This window comes from Athene noctua, chromosome 27, assembly GCF_965140245.1.
Source record: "Athene noctua chromosome 27, bAthNoc1.hap1.1, whole genome shotgun sequence".
Taxonomy (NCBI): domain Eukaryota; kingdom Metazoa; phylum Chordata; class Aves; order Strigiformes; family Strigidae; genus Athene; species Athene noctua.
The window spans coordinates 1,824,770-1,850,961 of NC_134063.1; the positions used below are offsets into that span (position 1 = coordinate 1,824,770).

A 26,192-nucleotide genomic window follows, 5' to 3' on the forward strand; every position below is an offset into this window, starting at 1 on the left:
TTAGAGGAGAGTTTCTTCCTCATCCTGAGGCTGTACTGAGGGCACGACAACCATGTCTGGGCTTCAAACATCCTACAAAACAACAAGAAAAACATTAGCTTTACAAAAAAGGTGATAAGCTTTGACCTACAGATACACCACTGTATTTACTTATTACTGATTTACCGCAAGCAACTGCCAGAGCAAGCAGAAGAGCGGGTGCTGCCCTTGACCTGGGGCTGCACTGTGAGTGGCAGGAGCTGCTCCACAAGGGGCGAGGGGCTGAGGGGCCGCCAGCGTAGCACTAGAACTAAGGGATTTGCAAGGAGATTTCGGGAACAGGGAAGGGGACAGAAGCCCCCACCCAATAGGATTTATCATCCCCTACCCAGCGGCCAGCAGCAGATACTTAAGAGAAGTGTAAGAAACAGGATGAAGTGCTGCACCCACTGCTCCCGGCAGGGATGAGCCTGGGAACTCGACCGGGCATGGGGCAGCGGCCGACCTGCGCAGGACTCGCCTCACGGGGCTGCTGCTCCTCTGGCCCTGCCAGCAGCTCCCACGGCGTCTGGGCTGCCTCCAGCGGGACTGTCCTTCCTCTGCTCCCTGTCCTCAGCAGCCCTCCCTGTGCTACACCCCTCTCCCCTGTTGTCACAGAGGTCTGGCTGTTCCCCCTCAGCTTTCACTCTGCCTGCTCTGTCCCCTCCTGCAGCCCGTCCTGACCCCCACAACCCCCTCCCGGGAGTTGTCGGCTGTTACTGGGTGCCCAGGCACAGCCCCTCAGTTCCTGCAGACCCTCTCCCCCTCAGCTCTGAGCTCAGGGATGTTTCTGCATTTGGCTGCTCTCCAAGGGATGTGGCTCCACACAGGTCTCTGTGCCGTGGGAACATAAGATGTGCTGTGCCCCACTCCCCACCCTGCCTCGCCCTGGTCCTCAGCCCTTCCCTCACACCCCTCCTGGCTGACCCCTTGCCTGCAAACTCCATCGGCTGCCCCTTCCCCGTTCCCCCCAGACACCCTAGAGCCCCCTCCCTGCTCTATCTCCCCCCCCACCCCCCCCGCTCCCATCACCCCTCCCTGTGCCCTGTCACCCCCCGTGCTAACCCTAGCAACTGTCCCTGCCCCAGGCCACCTCTGCTCCCCACTCCCCAGTGATCCCTCCCTCCCAAGCTCCCTTGACCCCACTGCTTCACCCATGGCCTTGTCTCAACCTCCTGACTCTGCTCTGGTCAACCACGCATCGTCCTCCCCTGAAAAACTTTATCTCCTCCAGGTCCTCCTCTCCCTCAGACACAGCATCTGCCACATCTTCCCCTGAAAATCATACCTCCTCCAGGTCCTCCTCTCCCTCAGACACAGCGTCTGCCACATCTTCCCCTGAAAATCGTGCCTCCTCCAGGTCCTCCTCTACCTCGGACACAGCATCTGCCACATCTTCCCCTGAAAATCGTGCCTCCTCCAGGTCCTCCTCTACCTCGGACACAGCATCTGCCACATCTTCCCCTGAAAATCGTGCCTCCTCCAGGTCCTCCTCTACCTCGGACACAGCATCTGACACATCTTCCCCTGAAAATTGTGCCTCCTCCAGGTCCTCTTCTCCCTGTTCCTGCAGTACAGCCACTGCTTCTTCCTTGGGCAGTAAATCTCCCACCCATTCCACTTCTTCTCCAGCCTCTTCGGTGCAAACTTCTTCCTCTTCAGCAAAATCTGCCTTTTCAAGTGCTTGTGCGTCCCCTGCCATCTGTCCTTCTTGTGCCACTTCTGCTGCTTCCTGTACATCAAGTGTTCCTGTTCCTTCCGCCAAGAAATTTCCATCTGGTGCTATTAAAAATAATCAAAACAATAGTTTTATTGAGAATTGTGTTAGTGTTAAGGCTGTTTTCCAGGGTTATTCTTAAAGATGCTATCCTTCCCAAGCAATGAGGGGACATCAGCATAGTGACAAGAAGAAAACTTGCTGTGCTGCTTCTCATCATGCACCTTTGCTCTGACTGTGTTTCTAGTGCTGCTGTTCTGGAATCTGGCATAACTAATTTAAGCTAAAATGCCAATGCATGACCATCTTTCAACTCTGACAGCTCTGCCTGCCCTCTGTACTCTCCCTCTTCCCTCATCTGCCTAGCAGGGAGCCCAGGTGTGTCTACAAAGTAGCTATAAGCTTGATGGTAATGTTCAAAATTTAAGAAATTGGTGGTAAATTGCTCGTGTAAAATAGGCACACACAGGAAAAAGAATATTCTGCTATTCGTGTAATTGCTTCCCATGGATTCTGTAATTACCTCAGGGGAATAATACAAGGTCGATTCCTGCCCCCTGAGAATTTCATGGCAATGCCCTCCCTGAATTTGGTCTGTGGGGTCTGTCCTTGGGGCAGCCCCCCCCCCCCCCCCAGCAGCCTGTGCTGCTGTACCAATGTTTTGTACAAACTTGGAAGGTGCCTATTCTGTAAGAAAAGAGAAGTTTTGTGCCACCAAAAGGAACAAGAGCAATGTTTTTCCCAAGCTACCTTTCCGAAACTGCACAAAGGCTGTCTTGACCACCCTCCTGCACTACTGCTGCACTCCGCGGTTACTGCTTTCTGCTGCTTGCTGGCTCAACCGCCTGTGCAACCAGAGCCTGTCTCTGGGACGGCAGACAGAGAAGACTCCAGGCCTGGAGGACAGACACTATTTGCCCGGCCCGTCTCCGCCAGCTGAGTGGAACTCGTGTCCGGCTTGCCATAACCCTCCCCCTGGCCTCACTGCTCCCCGCACCCACTCCTCCCTTCCTGCCCTTCAGAGCCGGGCCCGACTCGCTCCCAGGTCTCCGCAGAGGGAAGTGGAAGGTGCACAAGGCAGCTCAGGTGGCTGCAGACAGTGCAGGAACCAGGATGAGGCAGGACAGGCTGGGAAGAGAGTTTCCAGAGAGAGAAGGGAGGTCGGGGAAGGAGAAGAGAGAGCTCAGCAGGTTGCTTCCTCCCACCAGACCCCACATCGCTGAATACTGGACCACACTTCAAAATCAACTACTCTACATTTTGCAATATAAGAAATCATGCCTTCGTCCAAGATGCATCTGGCACCAGGTTTGTGGCTTATGTTTACTACTAGCTTTCTATACCTTATCTTTTTTTTTTTTTCTTCTTTTATACATACATATATATATATATATATATATAAAATCAGTTATCAATCACTACCATATTTTTACACCACTCACACTGAAAATCCTACCTCCTACATCTGGGACAACTCAGGTCCACTACCAAAATCAGTAACATGAAATAATTTTTAAAATTTCTAAGGGAAGTTTTGGTACAAAATGAAAACATCCCAAACTGTCATCCCAGCTCAGAGTAAATATTCTGTCTCCACAGAAGTACAGTGTCCAAACTGTCCAGCTGCTTATATTGAACTGAGTCTAACATAATGGATTTTGCTGGTCCCTGTAAAATAGATGTTTTGTTCACTTTGCCTGAAAGAAACCAAATGCTGTGTGGTGCATGATATAGTCTATCTGTTTACCTGCTTCATTAGCAGAAAGAGCAGTTAATGTACTCTGGCTGCTGCTCACAAAGTATTCCCTTCTGTAAAGTGAGGTCTTGCCTTGGGCAGGAATGATAACGGCAAACTGTGAGGTTGTTTCAGCATTAAAGTATTTCAAATGAGGCACCGTGGAACCTGAGAAGGTAACAACTAGGAGATTCGGGTCTTTCCAAAGACCACCTGCCCAGAAAGCAAACATGTTTGTCAACCCCGATCCAGAGGGACAACTGCCACAGAAGTTGGGCTGCCCAGGAACATGTTCTCTACCCTGTTCTCTGCATCAGAAACACAGATCCTTGTGAAGACCAACACGTGAAGACCACCAGGCTTTGAAACTAAATGGTATCAACAGTTGTCTGCAGTCAGCTGATGAGACCGAGGCAGAAGCAGTTTCATCTGAGGAAGAATTACTGAGGAAAAACACAATTACTGACAGACCAGAGATGAGAAGGAACCTCCAGCCTCCTGTATACACTTTCCAGTTTGAAAGACAACACACCTTACAAGACTGTGTTCTTAGGCTACATAGAGCAAGGTGTCAAAAGGCTCCCAGCTGACCAGAAAAAAAACCTTAGAACACCCTGGATTAATGTGCCAAAGTACAAGACCGTGCACAACTAGCAATTTAAAAACAATAGAGATGGCCTGTTCCTCCCAGCTGTTAGACCCTTAGAGGATGGCAGAAGGAAATGGAAGAGCAGCATTGCAGGCTGAGGTCAGTTTTAACCTGTGGGTTTCTTTGCTTTTCAGACTCACTGATGCTGGGGAGTGGAAGCTTAAGGTGACCTTCCAGTACAGCTGATGGCTGCAGCAGGATGGCTGGCTGGAACACCCCCCGGGTGACACACAAGGCTCTTTTGTTGGGCAGACCACGTTCCCAGCAATGAACAGCTTGGGGTGCAAGGACCAGAAACCGAGGGAGGTTTCTGGAGGGAACCAAGACCAAGCTGAAGGTTCCTCACTGCCAATTAGGCCAACTGCTAACAGGGAGATAAGCTTGGGAGACAAACAGGGTACAGCATGGGGATGGAGGCTGCAGCTCAGCTTCCCTCCTCATCTGCCAGTCCCACCCTGCCTGTCCTGGCAATGCACCTCCCCAGGAGCCCCTGCGCTACCTGGAAGCAAAGGGAAACTCACTAGATTCCTGCCTTCCACAGCTGTTTTCTTGACTGGCAGCCAGTTTTTTCATAGCCTGGATTCTTCACCTAGGACCATTATAACTGCCAAAAACCCAGATATTTACAGTAATACAGGTTAACTACACATGACTACAGAAGCCAGCTAGTCAACACCCAATTTTATACAAGTTAGGAAAGAAAAGAGCAGACGTAGGGTTTGATAGACTAGAAAGGGCAAGGGCAAGGGCAAACACTTCTATAAAAGCCATGTCCCTGCTCAACAGCCAACCTCACCTTCATTGGCATCATACTCCCCACTTGCTATGACCTCTTCTTCCACATCTGTACAGGAATCATCAGGTTCAGAATTCACATGATGACCATGTCCAGCTGCCGTTGCTGTTTCTGCCTGGACTGGACTGCAATCTTCAATAACTATCACAAAGTTACAAAAGAGGAAGCCAGAAAGAGAAGTCATTAAAAAGCAAAAGGGGAGCAGAAGTCATCCAGCATCTTTCATCTTTCTTGCAGCTGCAACCTTTTCACAAAGAGCTGTATTACCATTGCTTAATTCACCTAGAAATACAAATGTGAAAGCAATGTTTCCATTTAACTTAAGGAACAGTTTGCACATTAGGACTGTCAAATGTAAGGAATATGAATAATTTTAAAAGAGCAGTAAATGGAGAAATCCTGGTACATTATGCAAGCAAGAGGCAAGTCAGCTCAGGATCTGACAAAGCCATAGAGGAGAAAAGTTAAGAGAGAAAACACTGCAGCAAGGAAGAGGCAGTTCAGTTTCAACCTATTCACGATGTTGTGAATGGAATGCTGCTGTTCATCTAGGAAATGAGAAACTGCCTGCGAGTTTTCCATGGGATTATTGATGAAGATAATCTCACGCAGGCAGCAGGGAGAGCCAAGCTGACAGCATCTCCTCCCTCGGCCAGCACGGGCCAGTGGCACGCCACCGAGGTTCTGACTGTTCAGGGCCATTAAAGACAGCACTGCTAAAATACCAGGAGGCACGTCAGGTGTGCCAGTGATTTCTCAGGTAAAAGCACCTATCCTCAGAAGGTGTGAGTGGTCTCGGGTGTCAGTGACCGCTGACATGCAGTGCTGATCTGCCCAAGTATTTAGAGCTAATTTGCCAGCTGGCTCCATCTCCATTTCTGCACCTAAACGGTTCAGCAGTCTGCTGTGAGCTGGCACACCCTTACACTGCCAGTGGGTTTTGCTGTATTTCAGTGACAGATGGTCGAATTAATAACAGATAAAATAGCTATCTTTTTCCAATTCAGTAGGAATTGCATGGGTTTTCCTGTGTTTTCCCCTTAACACATGTACCGGGCACACACAAAATATAAAACATGCATCAGGTCAACTTCTCTAAGCCTCACTATGAAAAAAACTAACCTTGTTCATTGTCCTGGAAGTCACTGTCAGAATATCTATCATGTTCATCTGACAGTGAGACCTGCAATGTCGTCTCTGATAAGGTTTCACTCTCCTTTTCAATGTCTAAATCAGGTTTTTTCTCACCTGAGAGTGACTCTGATGTTCCATTCCCTTGACCATCAATCTGTACCTCTTCTGCTTCAAAATCATCATATTCTAAAATACAAGAATCATACTGTGAGATGGAATTCACAACTAATAAAGCTCTTTTTAAGCAGGCAGATGTTAACTTCATCAATCTCCTTTTGCCTTTGCATTTGCTCAGTCTTTTTCATGCCATGAGAGAATCTAGGACCACAGACAGGAAATCACATCATCGTAAAAAAGCATCATATTCTTCATAAATAGAGTAGCAATAATGCAGTAAAGCTACTGAATGATGCATCAAGTATGATCAATACATTAAAAACAACAAACAAAACCCTTAGCCACTGAAAGGAGTAGAAAAACTGAGAACTGGGCAAACAGAAATAAAATGCAATATAGTCTCTTATTACAGGAGAAAAACCTGTTGCAATGAAAAAAAAATGCAATAGAGAAAGCTGGAGAAAGGTAATATACTGCAGCACAAAGTAAGATAAATGTGGATTGACATGGCTAATCAGCAAAGAAATATCTTAGAAACTGAATGAATTAAATCAATCCAGCCAAAGGGTGCTGCGGAGGAACGTTCTGCCGTCGCACTGCTCTGGCAACTCCTTCAGCTCCCAGGTGAAATCCTCATACAAATGAAGCTTACAACAGAACTACCATTTTCACACCAACATTCTGTCCCAGGCCACGAGCCTGACAAGCTGAAGTAGCTGACAGACAGCTCTGCTCACATCTGTAGTAAAGACTGGCCCCACATGTATGCATTAAAGAATCCTCCCCTGCCCAGCCAAGCTGCAGCAGTTGGAACCTCAGGCACCAGCACGCAGCGATGTCAGTGATTTCCCTGTGACATTCAGTAATTCCACTGCCACCACCAGCTCACGGCGCGTGCAGCAGAGGGGCAACAAACCTAAACTGTGCAGGAGAGCTGTCACTGCTGACACACCAGCTGTCTGTCCCTAGTGGCCATCACTTCTCACCTTTCAGATTTTATTGCCCACCTCTTTTTCTTTCAGTCGGTGCTTTTAAAAAAATGAAGTGACAGATGCCAGGGACAGAAATGAAGAGTATCTGATGCAGAACCAATTAAGCCGGTAAACAGTTACCCAGCAATGAGAATTAAGGGAATAAGGAGATTTATTTTCTGTGTTAAAGATCACTTGAGATTCCAACTGCATGTTGGGAGTGAAGCCTGCTTAGGTAATGGTCAGAAAGGTGCCCCCCTGCTGAAAGAGAAAGGCTTGATTAATCCCAAACAGATCCACATCAACTAATGAGGAAGCTGAGCAGCAGCAGCACTGCGGAATATGAAAGTAAAAATAGGAATAGGAAGTAGGAATTTAGATCCCTCTCTAAATTTGACTCACTCTGAAGAAGGCTTTATCATAAGAGCTGAGCCCACCGCCTCTCCCGCGGGGGCAGGCAGAGTCCCCGACAGCAACAGGGACCGGCCTGAGGTGGCACATCCTGGGCGTGCAGGTGGAGCTGCCACGCACCGTTTGATACCAGAAATATTGTATTGGCCTGCCACAAGAAACACCCCTCGGGCAGACTTTCAGCAAGGGCAGCCTCTCTCCCATTTTTTTAAATCTGCTGACAGAAAGGAGGTGGGACTCAAGCAGAAGGGGAAGGTCAGCTGGCTACAACGGGCAAGGGGAGTGGTCAGTAAGGGGAAGGGACGATGGTCTGGCGGGGTTGGAGCAGAGAAGGCATGAAAGGAGGGCTGGTAGGCCTGGGACAGAGGGACAAATGCTCAGACAAGCCAGGACCTGGAGGTTGGGGCAGGTGTCCCCTGAGCGGTGCCTGGGGCACTGTGGTGGAGAGGGGGCTGGAAAGAGCCTTAGGGAACAGAACCCTGCACGGCCGCTGGCAACAGAGGAGACCAGAACACTTCAGCTCGTGCTGCATCTTGCTGATGTTTTGCTGCTACATGCTCCTCCCACCTTCCCTCCTCTCCTGCACCCAGCACTGAGCCTCTCCCCTCCCCAGTCTGTCCCCCACTGCCACCCACCTCGCAGCAGGCAGCAGCACCTTCCCCATGGCCTGCCCCTACAGCCGCCATCTCCTCTCCACTCCCCCGCGCTGAGGCCCTGCCTCCCTCAGGAGCTCCCCTCAGACTCACGTCTCCCTGCCCACACCCACCCCGGGGTCCCTCCTCCCGCTCTACCCGTCCTCCGCCTGCTGCCCTTCTCCTCCCTCACGGCTGTCCCTGCCCTGTGCCCCACTTCCCTCCTGCTTTCCCATCTCCCTCAGGCTCCTGTTGCAGCCTCTCAGACCTTCGTTACTCACTTCCTTGGCTCTTACAAAACCCTCTCGTCCTGGTGCTTGGCCCAAAGAAGCCCCACTGATTTTATCACCCAGACACAGGCATCGCCACACTCCTCACAGGAGGTGTCCTCAGAGAGGATGCCCCAGGCGAAGGCCGAGGCCCACAATCCCAGACCTTCTACAGAATCGTACTCTCCCATTTTGCATCCCTGATTCTCTTTGCAATACTGTACCATTTTTACCAATGTCCTCCTGACTATCTTCATGCTCACAATCAGATAGTTTTTTCTTTTATTCTCCGTTCTCATGTCCGGTCTCCATTTTGTCCTCAATAGTTTGGACACTTGTTTCCACACATGGTGAGATGACTAATACTTAATCTTTGCTTGTTTTCTGCTCAATGCTGCTCTTACCTGGCTCAATGCACGCTTCATCTGCAATGCACACTCCATCTGCACTGGAACCCACATGATTTTCCTCATGGTCCTCCTCCGTCTTTTTCTTGGGAGGCACTGGCTTGTTGTCCAGGCCCGTTGCAATAATGCACCTATAAAACAAAAACAGAGAATTGGAAAGTATCATGGTTTTCTTTGTGTGAAAAATGGAAGGGCACCAGGCAGTGAGCTGTTCAGCTCATTATCAGCACTGAAACCGGGTACCCATCTGCCTCTGCGTTGCCACTCAGACCACACGGTTACTGATAACCACTCCCTTGGAGAAGGACCCTGAAGTTCTCAAGAGCTCCACTATCACAGATACAGTTCTTCCTTGGAGAGTAACACCGTCCCCACTTAAAGGTGACAGTTAAAGTATAAACTGATTAAAATCAAAATGATCATGTGTCCATTAATTTCAAGCTACATCAGCAACGATCTGTGAAGATATAACCACTGAGAAGGGCAGGCAGACGTGTGCTGGATCCTGATCCTGTTGCAACACCCAGTAAAGTGATAACTCTGGTTTTGATTTTTGTCTGCTGGGTCTAATAATGGTAGGGGAAGAGGCAGACTGAAACTGAATTCTTTTCAGTTTCTGTTCTGTTTCTCCTACCTAACAGAAACCCAAACAGTTGGAAAACAAAGCATTTTGAGTGACTTGTGAGACTGCTCCTCTTGTATAAAATGTAGTGGCAGCCTCTGTCTCACGGCTGGGAGGCTCATCTGAGAGACCAGGGCTCTTACTCCTGATTTGACGTTACCTGCAGACACGAAGAGCCACCCTACACCACCCACGAGTGTCGGGACACTGTGCTCTATATATATAGCGTGTTGATTCAAATCTGCAAGCAGAGGGTGAAACTGAAACCGTAACTTTCACCTTAGCTAAACACAAGTCTCTCTGGAAAACCGTGTTTTCTTCACAGACAATGATGTCTTAAAATCTTTCCCTCCCCCAAAACTGCTTTTTTTAATGTAAGGCTTGATTTCAATTCCCCTCACATTCCAGCTGTTTACAAGCTACTGTGAAACATCCTACAGTCATTCAGTCTAGAAATCTTTTAGTTTTGCAGGCACAAAATGTAAATGTGACAGTTTCTGAAAAGAGTCCTACTTTTTAATTATTTGTTCCTGGTATTTTTTTCAGGGACCTCTGAGATATTGAAGCATTTCTGCTCTACAGAAATACTGGACATAGGCCAGCAGAGAACTTGGTGCAAAGATCACAGCATTGGTGTAGAAATCACAGTGGCATCAACTCTTTGTGGACCACAGCCGACACCCAACAGGGACAATCAGCTGGGATCTTACTGAGAATCAGGGTGGGGATTTAACGGGTGGATGTGGTGTCATACTCAAAGCCGGAAACAAATGCAACTGCATTTGACCTGAAGGAGATGTGAAAAGAGTTGTCATTTATGGGGAAAACCTAGTTAATGGAGATGGTTTTTAGTCACCAGATAAAGTTGGATGGACTGACAACAAGACAGGAAACAGACACATCACTAAGAGGGGAAGTGGGACAGAAAGTGGGGGCACCTCAGGAAGAAACGAAACAATTTCTGGAGATTATACTCATTAGAAAAAACCACTTCAAATCCTTCCAGAAATCACACAACAGCTGAGATTTGGACATTTCCTGAACTCTGTAGCCACTATATCCATTCTGAATTCAGATGCTTTTCTCTGCTTCAAAGACACTAAGTAATACATTTACATAAATCATGTCCAATGATGGATCGGAGTAGAAAATATATGGCACAATAGATTTTTTTTTTTCCTCAGAATTCAGAAATCTGAAATATTCAGAATATCTGAAAAATAAGAGTATAGCTCTGTGGAGATTCTCTTCTTCCAACTTCTTGCTGATCTTTCAAAATTACTTACAAAAAGAACCAAAATGTTTTAAAATTATCCATGTGTGCAGAATTTTACTTGTCTGGAATGACTTAACAATCACACTGAAGGAAGATTTTATCAAAATTAAAGCTGCTTGGCAAACCCACTGCTGTTGCTCACATTGATTTTTCCCCAAACCCTAGAATCTTCTGCACAGATTTGTTTTCTGAAAGATGGCTAACATTCAGTACTGTCTTATTCTGCTGCAGGGGTAGAGTGGAATTTAACCTTAGAGGCAGAGCTGTTTAAAAATAAATTACCCCTTTCTCGCAATCACAAAGAAAACCCCCAAAACTACAGTTAAGCAGTGCTCTTCACACTTATTTCTCCAGCACTTCCACAAGAGGCAGACAAGGGGTGTATGTGTGGCACCCCCCGGCCACCGCCCTTCTCGGGGCTGAGGAAGAGCTGCAGGGTGCCAGAAAGATGACAAAAGAGGAAACAAAGGATAAACTCAAACAACTGGGCTGCAAGGTCCTTGCAAGCAAAGCACACTTGTCTCCATACCTGTAGCAAGGAGATGCTCCCTCCACACTGACAAATCTGAAATATCCGTGTTTGCCTCCCACCGTGGAGGGCCTCCGGTGTCTGTACTCGCAGCAGCAGCTCAATCTGTCCACTGTCAGCCCATTGAGAATAAAGGTGAGGCTGAAGGGGAAACCTTGGTGCCTCCTTGAGATGAACTGAAAGGTTTCTGCAGTCACAGAAAAGATTCAAAGAAAAGAGGTTATGCTTTGCTGCCAGCCTGTTGCAATCTTCATATCTCACCTGCATCACCACCAAAGCACCCAGCCCTCTGAGGTCAGGCACTCTGGTTTTCAGCTACATTAATTAGTTGGTAATACCCCACCTCCTCCCCACACAACAGTCCCGTCTCTCTCCAACACCAAAGTGCCAAGCTGGACACCCCTGTGACAAGCCACTCAGTTTGGGCACTCACAGCCACAGCAGAACAGAGAGCAGAGCCTCCCATCTCCACAAAATTAACTCCACCCTTGCCTTACAAGAGTGGGCAACGTGCACAGGAGGTTTAGGATTCCTGGCACGTGCCCACCCAGTGCAGGGCAGCAGCATGTCAGAGCCCTCGCAGTGGGACACACCTGGCAGGGGCAGCAAAAGATGTTGCCAGAATTGATATGAATTCTTTGACTCTTCATCCTCACCTCCTTCCAATAGGCTGCCTTTGTAGACACAAAGGTTTTCTCCTCCACAGTGCTGCTGATAGACTATGATTTCACTCCTGTTATCAGCATTCTTGCCAAATAAATGCAGATTTCTTCCTAGAAAGGCCATGGTGATACATGGGCCGCTGCGTACCAGGGACCTGAAGACTACTCTAGAATTCTGCAGCAGGAAATACACAAAAAATGCATTCAGCTTCCAACCCTGACAAAAGGTGAACACAAAGATCATGTATGTGTGGCATGCACTTGAGGGTTCCAGTCTTTTAGGATGGGCCTTGGGCTGCTTAAATTGGAAAGTGCTTTGTAACATGCAGAAGGGTAGGAAAATATTTCAAACTGAAAATCCACTGCATCGAACTGCCCAAAATTGCAGGGACCATAACCCGTATGGTCCCTCCCAATCCAGGGTTCCTACAATTCCCTTTACAGGAGTCAAAACTGGCTGGAGATATAGTGTAACAGATGAAGTTAGCATACACTCAAGGCATTTTACATACCCCTCTGAAGTTCTGGTACCAGATATGGTCAGAGACAGGATCAGATTGACTAAACCAGAAAGCTTTAAGAGTTCCCATGGTTTTTCTGTTCAAGCACCCTTTTTTCCCCCAGCTGATGAAAAACACCAAATGTTTTAGTATATAGAGAGATGGGTGGCAGTTACATTATATATAATATATATAATGTAAATATATATTTATATATATTAGTTATGAATTTTATTTCTTTCAAAAATTCAGTGAATCTTTATGCAAACTAGGCAAACACATATTTCAATATTAGGCAAATACACCAACAAGGAAGATTATATACCTGTACATAAACAGAGAAGTAGACAGAGCTAACTTACCTTCCTTGGAGGTTGCTCTGCCTCACCGGGTACAGTGATGGGACACAATTGTCTCCCTCTGGTCACCCCAACTCTCACTGTATTTCGACTTTTTTGCGGGGGTGGAGGTGGTGCTGGTGTCAGTCTGGTGTTAATGATGGGAGGTATATTGGTCACATATTTCACTGCATTCAGTCCTTTTACTTCTCTCCTCTCCTCCTGTGAAAACATTTTAACCAGGTTAAATAGGTTATGCAAAACCAGCGACTGAGTGTATTGAACTAACCGTGGTTTGACAGCTAGTAAGATGCATACTTCTAGAACAATTCCATAACTCGGTGCTTGCAATTTTGTTCGTGAAAAGATTTCTGTGCTAAAACCCTTTCTTTTAATTTGCAAAGCAACAGGCAGACTGCTTGGGAGCGTCACCCCCATAGGTATATACAGCGCTGTGAGCTGGGTACTGCTTGTAACCGTGCAGAGTTCTGATCCCCAGCAGACAGAATCCCACGGCACTGCTGCGCTCCCTCCGCTGGCAAGCAAGTTCCAAAGTAGCCAGTCTCTCCCAACAGTAACATCATTTGGCATCAATTACACAAGATGTGGTTCAAAATGTCTCTCTTGTTTGTAGTGGAGGTCTAGTCCTCCTTCAGGATGAAATGCAAACAGAGGCCCAGGGCCCTGAAAAGCGAGACACCTCTAGAGAATAAATTCTGCAAATGTCGCGTGCGCTGGGTCTGAGCTCTGCGTCATGTCTGCATAACCTGTGACTGCTCTGGCTGTTTTGTCAGAAGGGAGCATTAAGTAGAAAGTGCCAGCAAATTCTTAGAGAAAGGATCGTGGCCATCACAATCCAGAGCAAATGCAGGAGGGAGCTATTCATACAGTGTCTGCCAGGCAGCAGTCACAGCCCCATTCCAAAATCCCCCAGTCCCCTGGAATTCCTAACACAAAACCAATTATACCATGTTTTTCTAGAATAGAAGACAAGTCCAAACGTCACCTGAAAGTAACTGTGTATGTACCAAGATCATGTCTGGCTACTCCAAAAAGCTCTGATTCTCTGAACCTGCTAGTGTGACTTAGCAGGAGGAATGGTAAAAAAAAAAAATAGGGTTTTTTGCTATTTTGCAGCTGTAGATGAAGATGAAAACTTGTAAGGCTGTGTGAAAATATTCCTGAGTTCTTGGTGTTAACCAGGTGGCTGCCTCCCTCTCTACATAACAGATAGTCTATGTGGAGGGAGAAAATTATGGATGCAGAGATTTTATACTACAAAAAGTCACCACATTTTTCCTCACTGTGATCAAGAACTGGACATTAGACCAGTAAGTCAATGTCTTGAAAATTAAGGGAAGGTTAAAAAGGAGAGTTTAAATAAAAGCTGATAACCATTTGGAAGGCATGTTGCCTGTAGTATACAGTTCTGGGAACTACAGTACTAAAGCAGTATTATAAAGCTGTACCTAAAATTGCATTATTTTCAGAATGAAATATGGCCTCACCCTGACAGCAGGTTGTTGACTGCGTTGAGGTGCCAGGCACTTCTTTTTAGATGTTGAAGTATTTACAGCTTCTACTGCAGCACAGATGGGATGTGATGGGAAACGGAGTGAGTGCTGCAGATTCTCTGGAGCTGTACGTGGTTGCCTGAAAATCTAGAAAAGGAAAAAGAAAACAGCTACAAAATCTCTGTGTATAGTTTCCAGTGCAGAGCAGAATTATAAGGAAAAAAAAAAAAAAAAAAAAAAGCAGCACTGATTGAGATATTTGGAAGTGATGAGTAATTCTCAGGTAATATCTTCAGGATATTAAATTTCCTAGTCTGCCTCTGAAGAGCCAGGCCCCTATAGGCATATCTCATTAAGCATCCAAATACTGGAGCATCCGAAATAATGGCCATAAATACAGGTTTTGCTACTGTCTCTTCACAGTGCAGCCGTGAAGCAAACACATGAGCTCACAGACACTCACAGGAATGCAGACATGTGCTGCCTTTTGGTGACTTCAGCACACGCACACTGAGAGAACGCACAACCAAAGCAGGCCTATTTTTGTTCAACACTCAGCATTTTTATGACTTTTTTAGTTCATCTTTTCCTTGTATACCCTTCAGAATACCAAGTTAAAAGGCTGTTTCTCTGAGTTAACTCGCTGCCTTAGAACAGGCAGACTCCTTGGATCGGTGCTGATGCGATGATGTCCACCATCACACACAACTACAGGCCCAAGTGTCCTCTTTCTGGAGAGGAGGTTATTCAGGACTGAAAATCTCACTTCAGTCTGCACCCACAATCATCACTAAAATCGAGAACCAGTTAAAATTGAATCATATATTTCACCTTTGACCTTAGTATAATTATATTTCAAGAGTATATTAACATTCCTTCTCTGCCTGTTAACAGAGAGGAAGAGGTTTCTGAGCCAGAGCTCCGAAGCACGGCCTTCTGGATGAGCTTTAGTCTTACTTCACCCTTTCACCTCTGTTTTCTAAAAGACCTCCAGTGCTCTCAGGATTTTAGAACCTGCGTGAACGCACCTAAAGCCACAGCACTCCTGAACAATAATGTACCGACACTGGCCTAGCCTTGGGTGACAAGGCAGAGAAAAGGGAAGGATTAAAGCAGATTTATCACAAAGATATTTTTTTTTTTTTCCCCCTAGGTTCTGATGTGCCATTCCTGCAATATCGGCTTCTGCAGATTTCTCTTTAATGACAGAACCCTGCAAACAGGAGGTTGGCCCCAGGGGATGGAGGATGGGGCAGTCAGTGCTCTAGACTAAGCCCAGACCTCACAGGCCTACATGCACGCCTGCGCTGTGTGTGCTCAGGCCAGCGCCTTTGGGGTGGCTGCTAAAACTTACCCGACCAGCTGGTTTTCTGCCAAAGGGAGTAAAGAGCCCACGATGATTTCTTGGACTTGATGGTGGGTGAGGGACGTGCATAAAGCTGGATGGTTCCACCTAAAAGAAGAGAGATTTAGGTCTCTGAGGTACTAAATTGTGGGAAAGAAGCAAGCCAACATCAGCCTGCCAGCTCTAACAGCAATGTCTGAGCTTGCTTGCCAGCTGTCTTTCACTGGACCACTGTGACCCTGGGACACCTGGTTAAGGAAGGAAATGAAATCACAGGGAGAAGGAGAGGGATGAGGAAAAAGACCTGTTCCCACCTCTGTCTCATTTCCCTGCAGCCCTCTTCAGCTGCTGATCCTCCCAAATTCAATTCATCTGACTGTTTCTGCGTATCTCCCAATTCTTGGCTTGGCTGAAGTGCACCTGCCACTTCCTTGCTCTGGCTGCTGCTCCACCCTCCCCCCCTTTTCTTTTCAAAAGCCCCACATTGGGCTGACGACCCTTCTGGAAACAGACAGCTCTGTATCTCATCCTCACTTGCTCAGTCATCTGTCTTTCTCCTTTTCTTTCAGATTAGCTATTCAGCCAAATTCACTGATTGTATGAGATAAGGGTTAAATTACACTGCTAATTGCAGCCAGGTCCCTGTGTCCCGGCGTGGTTCCGCAGCAGAGACACAGATCACACATCTGCAGGTGTTGTGGTTCGAGCCCGCCGGCAGCCAAATGCCAGGCAGCCGCTCACTCACCCCCAACCCTGGGGCACAGGAGAGGGAATTGGAGAGGTAGAGGTGGGGAGACTCAGTGGTTGAGATAAAAACAGTTTAACAATTAAAACAAAACAACAATAATAGAAAGTAGAAATGGGAAACGCACAACGCAACTGTCACCACCCACTGACTGATACCCAGCCCGTTCCCAGCTGGTGATCCCGGAGAAGCCAAGATCCCGAAAAAGCAGTCCTGGAAGTGAGAGAGAACCAACCGTTTCCCAGTCAACCCTCCTTTACATCCTGAGCATGACGTTACACGATAGGGAATATTCTCCTGCCCAGTTTGGGTCCGCTGCTCTGGCTGTTCTGATAAAATCCCACACTGAGCCCAAACCACAGCACTATTCTAGCTACTAAGAAGAAAAATTAACTCTGTCCCAGCTGAAACCAGGACAGCAGGCGTCTCCCCTACGCTCCTCACTGAAGGAAGCAGTTTGGGTTTATGTTCCAAAATCAACCAAGTCCAGACTCCCTTCACAGGCTGCCTGACTCGCTGTTTCCACTGGGGTGACCTCTGCCAGAAGGACTTCAGTCAAGTCAGTAAAGAGTGCCTTTGCGTCTACCACAGCCATCGCTGTCTGTCATGAAAATCTCCTCCTTCCTTTACCTCATAAAGGTATTATTTCAAATCAGAAAGATTTGACATTGTTTTTCAACAATGCTAGCTAGCTAGCTTCACAACGCATTCTTCTCGATGGACACAGGCTCCTAATAAAGAAATAAGATGCTGAGTATATTTCAGCCAGAATGAGAAATACTTTTCCCATGTGAGTCCAAGTGACTTCATGGGGAGAAGAACCATTGACTTCTGTGGGACTTCCATGACTAACAACTACAGAACCAAGCTCTACCTACATGACACCAAAGCAAAGGCTTCTGAAACCTCTTTTCATTACTTACATGCTGGTTCTGCTAAATAGGGTGTAGAGAGGCAAACAACTGAAAATATGAGCTCAGTGTGCAGCTGCAGTCAAGAGCAGATAGTGTCTAGAATTACTAGAACTGCAATATGTATCCTGAATTATTCATCCTGTTCTGGTTCCCCATTTCAAAACAGAAACAGTAGAACTAGAAAAGATTGAAAAATGGCAACAGCAGTGAGAAGCCTGGAATGGCTCTGGGTGAAAGACTTAATAGACTGAGAGTCTTCAGCTTGGAAAACTGAGAAGGAATATGAAACAGGTATGTAAAACTACAAATGCCTTGGAAAAGAACAGTTATTAACTCTTTGCATAATGAGAACAATGGAGCACCAAACAGAATTATCAGACAGCAGATACATTAATTATTGTGCAGAAATGTGAGAAAGTGCCATTTCCTACAACTCACAATTAAATTCCACAACCAAAATACCAAACCACACTGCAGAACCAAAAAAAAAGAATGTATATTCAAAAGGAATTAGGTGCATGAATGGAAGTTCCTGCCTGCTGGATAGAGGAAGAAGGAGACGTAACCCGGGGCAGGATCATCCTCTACTTACCTGTTTCTTGTACTTTTTCCATTAACAGCAGAGACAGAGCCCTTGGCTCAGCGAACCTCTGGCCTGACCCATGGCTGTTGTTTAACCCAGGGCAAAACCGCCACATCCCCTCAGCACTGAGGAGCACTCCAGCCTTACCTTGACTTTCTGCACCTTCTCCTTCCTGCCATTCTCTGCAGGTTTCTTCTTTGCTCCTGGCTGATGATGATGCTATCAATGTAAGAGATAAACTTCATTAATGGACACTATGAGATGTCAGTGAAGGTAATAACACTTGCTTCTGTTCTGCTTATCACCTGCCTGCTCCCTGGTCGTTACCCTCACTGAGCCCTATTACAAAACCACTGTTGATTCAACCCATTTGCATGACACCTCTGTAAATTAACATCAGCAATTAACAACTGAGCATTTGTAAAGTTGTAGGGACCAACTCCATTCTTGATACATAACAGGAACGTGCCCAAATTTTGTGTTCGGGTGACATATATGACCATGTTCCAACTACTGTTTCGATTAGAATTTTTTTAAGCCAGCTAGTCCTGTGAATATCATCCCACAATCTGATGAGAGCCAAAGGGCAGCACGAGAGCCAGGACAGCATACGCTCTGCTGGCAGGGTGGGCTGACAACCAGAGGCCAGTGGAGGTTTCACGTGGGGATGTCAAGCACAACCACTGTCCTTTTCCTGGCAGGACAGAGCCTTTTGGGGCACCACGAGGGCGCAGATACCCCAAACAGTCCAGTAGGAGTTAACAGCCCCCGGCTGTCAGCAGGGGACTACCTGAAACGGCTCACACGACGCTGGTAAACGCATACCTCTGTGTCAGGGGCCTTATTAAGCAGGGTGCTAGCCAGGTACTCCCGTACATATCTCAGGTGTTCCTCCCGTAGAGCATTTAGCCTGTATTCCTTCTCCGGTATTATTCTTCCAGTCCTTGAGATCTGCCATAAACAAATATAATGTAACTAAGAAGGACATGACAGAACAAGGTATGTTTTTAAACAGAGCCCAATTTCCCAGAAAGGCTACTTTCTCTTCCTAGTTACCACCTCTGCTTCTGTCACGGTGGTGGAACTCGCCTTCTGAGCACAGAATTGTCATTTCTTTGACCCTGTGGACACCATCAGCCAGCTGAAGAGGGCAGGAGAGCCCTAGTCATATCTCCTAAAAGCTGTGGGCTCAGCCTTGCTCTTCAGGGGCTGCTGCCCAAGTCAGTGGAGGGCAATTAAGTATTTGCCTTCCTACTGCAGAGGGGCTGCATCTGCCTGTGCTAAACAGAGTCACACCCAGGAGGGCGTATTTTTTAAAATGTTCAGCACATTCATCTTTATCAAATCCTTCAGTTTTCCATTAAAGTGTTTTTAAAAAATAACACAGAAGCTACTTAAACAGCTATTAGAGTCAAAGATGCTTAGATTTCACATTTCAAAAACCTATGAGAACCGATAACTTAAGAGAATCAATGCTGCTGGGGGATATGGTGTGGGGGAGAACTTTGTAGAGTAGGGCTGATGGTTGGACTTGATGATCCCAAGGGTCTTTTCCAACCGGAACAATTCTGTAAATCTGTAATATGATTCTGTGTATTTGCAAACTGAAAGATTTTGCATAGGCAAACTCCAATGAGCAAACATATGTACGCAGCAAAACCATAGAATCATTCTGAATTTACCAAAACCTCTCCATGAAATATCTTCTTCTTCTAACAGGGTATGAAATACAAGCAGATTGACAGCCATTCTCACACAGCCCCAATCGTGCAGCAATACAGCAACGTCTGCAGTAACTTCCTGGAACTGCACTGCTGAGCAGCTCGGGGCTGAGCCACAGCTCTCCAGTATTTACCCCCCCTCAATCCGCTCAGCTCCTGTTCCCAGCTCACGCAGACAAGCGTCATGACTGCTGCATGACAGAGGTGTGCTGGGAGCGGGAGCGTGATCCTCCACGGAGTGTGGCCTCGACCTGACAGTCAGCATGGCACTCCTGGCGTGACACCCTCACCCACCAGCAGCCTGCGGGCCAGCGCCTTCACAGCCCCAGGCAGCCCTCAGGCCTGAGATGTGCCCAGCACCAGCTACAGCATCTCCTCAGCTGTCACCAGTCTCTTCAAAAACCGCTCAGCTCATGGAGCTGAGCCCCAAGCCCCATTTTACCCGTCCTTCTGCCTTTCTGACTCCAATAGTGCCACCGTGAGTGCCACAGCCCTGTGTCCCTGTGACATCCAGCTGACCAATGGCAGAGAACAACGGAGTGGGGAATGATCTGACTAAACAACCCGTCCTCGAGCACAGTATGATTGTGTGGCTTTGATCTGGCACAGCAGAATTGCACGTGTTTGGCTGGTCAAATTCTTACAAATGACAACACATACCTCTAACAAATGAACAACAGGACTATCAGTGATTTGACTTGCACAATATTAAGAGAAGCAATTATTTTCTTTTTTTCTCAGAAAAAGAAATATTTTAGTCTCACCAGTCCTGATCTCTGAAGATGTCGTCTCATCGGGGTATTGTTGAAGTATTTAACCAAGTGTTTGTCTTGCAGGCTATTGTAGGTTTCCAGTGATCTGAAATAAAAGCAATACAGATGCATATAAGACCCCTGACAGCCAAATTATTACAGCTTAATTTACAGAGACCTGTGCAATAGTTTGCTGCACAAAATGCTGTCTTGCTGAATCATGCCCAACAATTTGTCCAGTAAATGCTCATCAGATTACGCAAAAGCAACATCTTATGGCCTCCGGAAGATTCGTATCAGAAACAAGGGACGTCTACAGCAGACAGAGCAGCTCAGTGCCAAACAGCGTAGAACCACCAAGGCACAGGCTCCAGCAGAGCCCAGCCCTGGAGGTCTCCTCCGAGACCAACCCCCACAACAGCCTCCTCAGATAACAGACTCTTCCAAGATTGTAGAGCACGCTTCCAAGGCTTGAGAGAGACCGAACCAGACAGCACTGCCACAGCTCTGAAGTGCTGTTTGGTCCAGCAAACTCCCGGGACTGCGCTTCTGTAGAGGTCAGAAAGGTTGGGCTGGGCTACTCTCTGCTGGGCTCTTCCCCTTCCCAGAGCCCTGGCATAGGGGTGCCAAGTCCTCTTCTGTATCCAGAGAAAAAAAAAATGAATGCAAGGCCTCCTCAAGTCTCTTCCAGTTCCTGACTCAGTATGCTAAAGGTTCTCTAATGTGTACCTTGAACAATCCAAAGTGAACAAATTGATCTCTCTCCTATTTATTGGTGAAAAACTGTAAGACCAACAAAGGAAGAACCAGACCACGCAGCCCATCCAAGCAGGACCCTCTCCTGCTCTACCCAAGGCACGTCCTGCATCCCTGGGAAGCCAACAGAGAGGAATCATCACAGCTACCACAGAGCAGAGGTTCCAAAAACTGAACCTCAGGTATGAGTTGAACACAAAAACTGAAGCAGCCATAATTAGTAGGCACATTTTAAAATAGTTCTTAACACAACCTTATCTGACCTCACCCTCTGGAAGACAGGAGAAATAACAAAGGAAGTGACAGTAGGCTTAAGTTTTTACTACTCTAAATCCACTCACATCTGTGAGTGCATAAATTTATTGCATAATACATTCAGCCTGACCTTTGGGCTCTCTAGGTAAGTTGTGTTTTAATTACACAACAAGAGATTGAACTCCTTTGCTTCCTTTGGCTTTACATTTAAATGCCACCGTACCTGCATTACACATCTTTCAACAAGATAATTCAAGATAAATGTCTGTTGCTAGGCTGAATTACCACACACAAAGATGTACTCAACAAAAGAAAGAACAATTAAAAAAAAAAGAAAAAGAAATCAATAAACCCAAAGAGATCATGGATTTACAGGAATTTTATCTAGGGTTTCACAATAATCTCACAGGTAGCCTACCAACAATAAATTAAACTTTAAACAAACTATTTAGCTCACCCTGTTATGCACATTGATGAAACACTGGTACTACAGCAACTGTTCTACATTACTGTTTTAATCCACTGTTTGCACTCGCTTTTGAAACCGCCAGATCACATCAGCTGTGCTGAGGATTGACTCGTGGTATCACCTGGCAGCTGCATACAGCAGCAGAGGAGAAAGTCAATGCAATTCCTTTTCATTTACTTCCTTCCATCTAATATTTCATGGACCATATAACCAGCTAAAATGCAACTCCCACCTGAGCAGAGGGATGTAGCAACTTCAGTTTCAAAGAAGTCTGTACATGTATTTTCTCATATAAATGATGAACAGCTGGTCCTCAAAAATGCTGAATTCAAGGTTCAAAAGGGTATTAGAGGGAATGAGGAAATGCTTTGGGCCTGAACCAAGACCCATTAAACCACTGAAAAGAAGGCAGCTGGGTGCCCTGGGCTTCGGCAGAGGCACAGTGCGTCGGGCAGCCTGAGCTCTCTGCCAGGGAAGGCCCCTCTCGCCCAGGAGAGCGGCACAGGGCGACCGCACGGAACACGCCGGGCACTGGCACTGGCGCAGCATGGATCTGGGCTCATTGCTGGCTCCACAGAGCAACACAGCCTGGGGCCTGTGCAGCGCCTCCCCAAGAGCAAGTTATCTGAAAAACGTCACGGATTTCCTAACTCGATGACTGTCAGAAACAAGCTCTTGAGCAAAGCAGACCCCTGGTCTCACTTAGTCCTCTGCTCCTGCACGTGTTATCAACAAAAGGCTAACAGAGGTTCATGTCTGAGAAGTTTTCTTCCAGAGATTTACATATTTAAGAACTATATACAAATGTCACCTCTAAATCCTCTACAACAGATAGAAGTGCAGAACTGACAAAAATTTGTGTTAGAAAAACATACAGCAAAGGAATCAGTCTCAAACAGTACTGTACAAAGTGTTTGTCACGGTCGTATCATAGGAAGTCCAAAAAGTCTTTTAAAAAAATATTTCTGGGACTCCTTTTTCTCTGCTGTTTATCCTGTTTCTTCTTCTCTCTACAAATTCTCGGTATTTATTGGAATTGCAGACAGTTTTCCTAGCACAGAAGCTACACTGATTGATCTGTAGCCTCCAGGATGAGATTCGAAGCTCTTCTCAAAACTAGTATCACATTTGTTTCTCTGGTATCACAGACAGTAACTACATATCACTGTTAGTTCAGTAATTTCATATTTAAGGTTATTTAGAATGCTTGGATGTACATTGTTTGTTCCTGATTTATTTTTTTTTTTACTTTGATCAAAATCCTCCTTCACATGCATCTAAATTTGAATCGAGTTCCCCAAAGTCATGCCAAATCAAGGCTGATTCAAGTGAAGCAATCTCCTCAAAATTCTTCAGCAGTGATGTTCCAGATGTAGCACTTCTACTACGGAGTCACTGAGAAATGGTGACATCCCATTTTAACAATACCTTTTCAATGGGCATCCACTTTTTAAAAAATAAATGTTCTTTACCTTGCTTACTATCATAGTTGAGAAAATACATTATATTAAAGAGTAGATTTTTGTAGTTTCAAAGGAAAAGGTCACCATCAAAAATCTTTCTGCTTCTCACCTGTCTAGAGTTTTAAAGTGAGGGACCATATACCATGGGAAAAAGGAATATTCCCCAGTTTACATATCCCTTGCATTAACTAGCCATTTTACCAAAACAGAGTAAATCAGGATTACACATCCAGACACAAACCAGAGCAGAGCTGATGACTAGGGTTTTAGTAAATTAAGGAACTGTCCACTTGGAACTCTGTGTTCAGCAGGATTTTCATTGTATCATCACTGCCACTACTATTTATTACTAGTATCTGTTTTTTCTCAGCTTGGGGTGCACAACGCACTGTACTCAGGGCCAGGGCTGTGTATCACAATGATTTCACAATGATCTTTAAGACCTCTCTTGCTCATTCAAAAGGATGTCAAGACAAAGTCACAGCAGGCATCCCGTGTCAGATTTGTAAAGCAAATCTTCACAGTTAATTTACAGTGCAATTAAACCAGTGACTGCTCCCCAAGGACATAATCTAAGAGAGCCCCAAAGCTGTAGCTCCGCACTGGTGGAGTCACAGGGAACTGGAGCGCCGGTGTCGTGCGCCCCAGCTGGAGCTTTCTGCCCCTCAGCCAGCCAGCCCTGCCCTGGGGGAGACCACTCCTCACCCCAGCAACCTGCTGGATCTCACACCGTGTCTGCTGGGACACGAACAAGAAAGGCTCGTCTGGCTTTCAGGCAGGACAAGTCTAACCACAGGCTGTCAACCACAAATGGCAAGTTCAACACCCCCAAGGCAGGGGCACCGGCCCAGTGCGTTCCGCTGGGCAGCAAAGACTCCTCTGAGGAGACTTCCCAGGCACCCGGCACCTGCCTGCCACTCCCTCCCTAAGAAACTCCTCAGCCACCATCACGTATGTCCCACTTCCACAAAAAAAATGCCGTCGGGGTCTCCAGAGAGGGAAGCAGATGCTGGCAAAGTGGTTTTCTGCAGAACTGGAATTTGACATTAAATCCTGATGGTAAGGACTTTGTGAGTCCCAGCTGGGAATGGCCTAACTAGGACTCAAAAGATGGTGCAAGTCTATCACAGAGAACGGGATTTTGCCATCTACGTGCCAGTACAGGCATCCAGAAGGTAATTGCTGCCTTTATGACACTGTTCAGCAAAAATGTTTGTTTTGTTTGGTGCCTCGAAGCTTACGCCAAGCGAATGCGGCCAGTGGGTTCCTCTCTTTCTGAGGCCAACTATTCAGAAGATGAAAAGCCAGGAAAACAATCCCCGGTCTCCACAGAAGGAGGCTGATGCTGTGTGAGGAGCCAGGGCTCTGAAACGTGTACACTGATCCTCCTGCTCCGAGGGGGAGCCGCTGCCTGCGGCTGGGCCACCCGCCGCCCCGCGCTGCGCCGCAGGGACTTCACCTCGAGGAACTGCTCTGGCTTCCACAATTATTAACCTCAACTACTACTGCCGTGCTTGTCAGAAACCACACCAGGACACAGCTGTTGAACAAACTGACCCGAGTCAGCAGGTGACATTTTGATGGGGCTTTGGAGCCCAACAATAATTGGTTTCTTCCAAGCCCACCAAACCCTTAAGCACATGTACTGTTTTCCTCAGGTGATAACCACGGGAGGGAGAGGCCACAGTCTCCAAATCACCTCGTATCTTTGCTGAAAAATCTGCAGGACCCCTTCAGCCCTGGCCAACTGGCCTCAGTGAGACCACACTCACCCTGCCCCACGGACACACCACTCACATTCACCTGGGATTTGTCTCAAAAGCTTCACACTACTTCCTTTACTCTTTGTCTCACCTGACTGTTGAACCTTTTTCTAACCTCACTGGCTGCTCTCAAACTCACAACCTGCAGCTCTGAAGCTAGACAACAACAAGGGGAAGGCCTGAGGCCACGGCCCCACTCCCAGCACATGATGTCACCGCAGTGCAGGGGCTCGGGATGCGCAGAGGAGCCAGGTTCAAGGTGCCAACCTGCGCCAGATGGCTCCCCCCAGCCAAACTCCACACCCAGAACCACTGCTCTGCCTGCACCAAGCGCCAGGAAACACCTTCAGGGATTCCAGCTATTTGCGGTGCTCAATTCCACATCGTTACTCTTACAGAATCTAAAGGCCAGGGGATGGGAAATGAGCATGGCCACCCAGTTCACATGCAAGGAGTGACTCTAACTAAACTGCGGCCCCCATGTACCCCTGCTGCCACCCCCCGGGACAATGCCTCCAGACCCCTCCCGATCCCTGGAGCCTGCCCAAACCAGCCCTAGGCCTTTGGAAGTCCCCCCAGAGCGATCCTGGGCCCTCCAGAGCCCCCCCTGAGAGCTCTGCCTGGAGCCCCCCAAGCCCATCCCCGGGCCCCTCAGAGCCCTCCCTGGCCCCACCTACCTCAGTGGCAGGCGGCTCAGGTCGAAGGGCCGGTACTCTGGGCGTGGCAAGAGGCAGTTGTGCCGAGGAGCCTGTCGGGTCTGGGTCTGGCTCAGGCCGTGCCTGGGAGCTGCTGGTGGCACTGGTCGCCGTGTCCCGATGCTGCTTGCCATGGCCTTGATGTTGCTCACCGCCTTCTCCTTCTCCTCACTGCTCGCCTCCTCACTACTCGCCTCGTCACTACTCAACAACTCCTCACTAGTCGCCTCCTCAAATGATCACCATTACCCTGGCACTAATGGTCACATCTGGGGTATTACTATGACACAACAAGGGCGGGGCTTCGGTCAGACAATAGCGGCAGTGCTGCCCTGGTTGCTAGGAAACCGGGGTGGGGCGGGGCTTCGCTCAGCAAATAGCAGCTGCTCTGCTGCCCAGGTTGCTAGGACCCCAATGTGGGCGGGGCTTATCTT

At 47.2% G+C, this 26,192-nt stretch overlaps 1 protein-coding gene across 1 annotated transcript; it reads right to left on the minus strand.

Annotated features, from left to right (window-relative positions):
- Positions 1–25,892, minus strand: LOC141970804 (glutamate-rich protein 3-like). Its single transcript, XM_074927687.1, is given in 14 exon segments — positions 1–72; positions 1,259–1,800; positions 4,916–5,030; positions 5,133–5,197; positions 6,038–6,235; positions 8,674–8,987; positions 11,284–11,470; positions 11,940–12,120; positions 12,808–13,005; positions 15,652–15,750; positions 18,032–18,103; positions 18,710–18,835; positions 20,370–20,463; positions 25,741–25,892. Coding segments are annotated over 14 exon segments (2,415 nt in total).
- Positions 25,893–26,192: the final 300 nt, after the last annotated feature.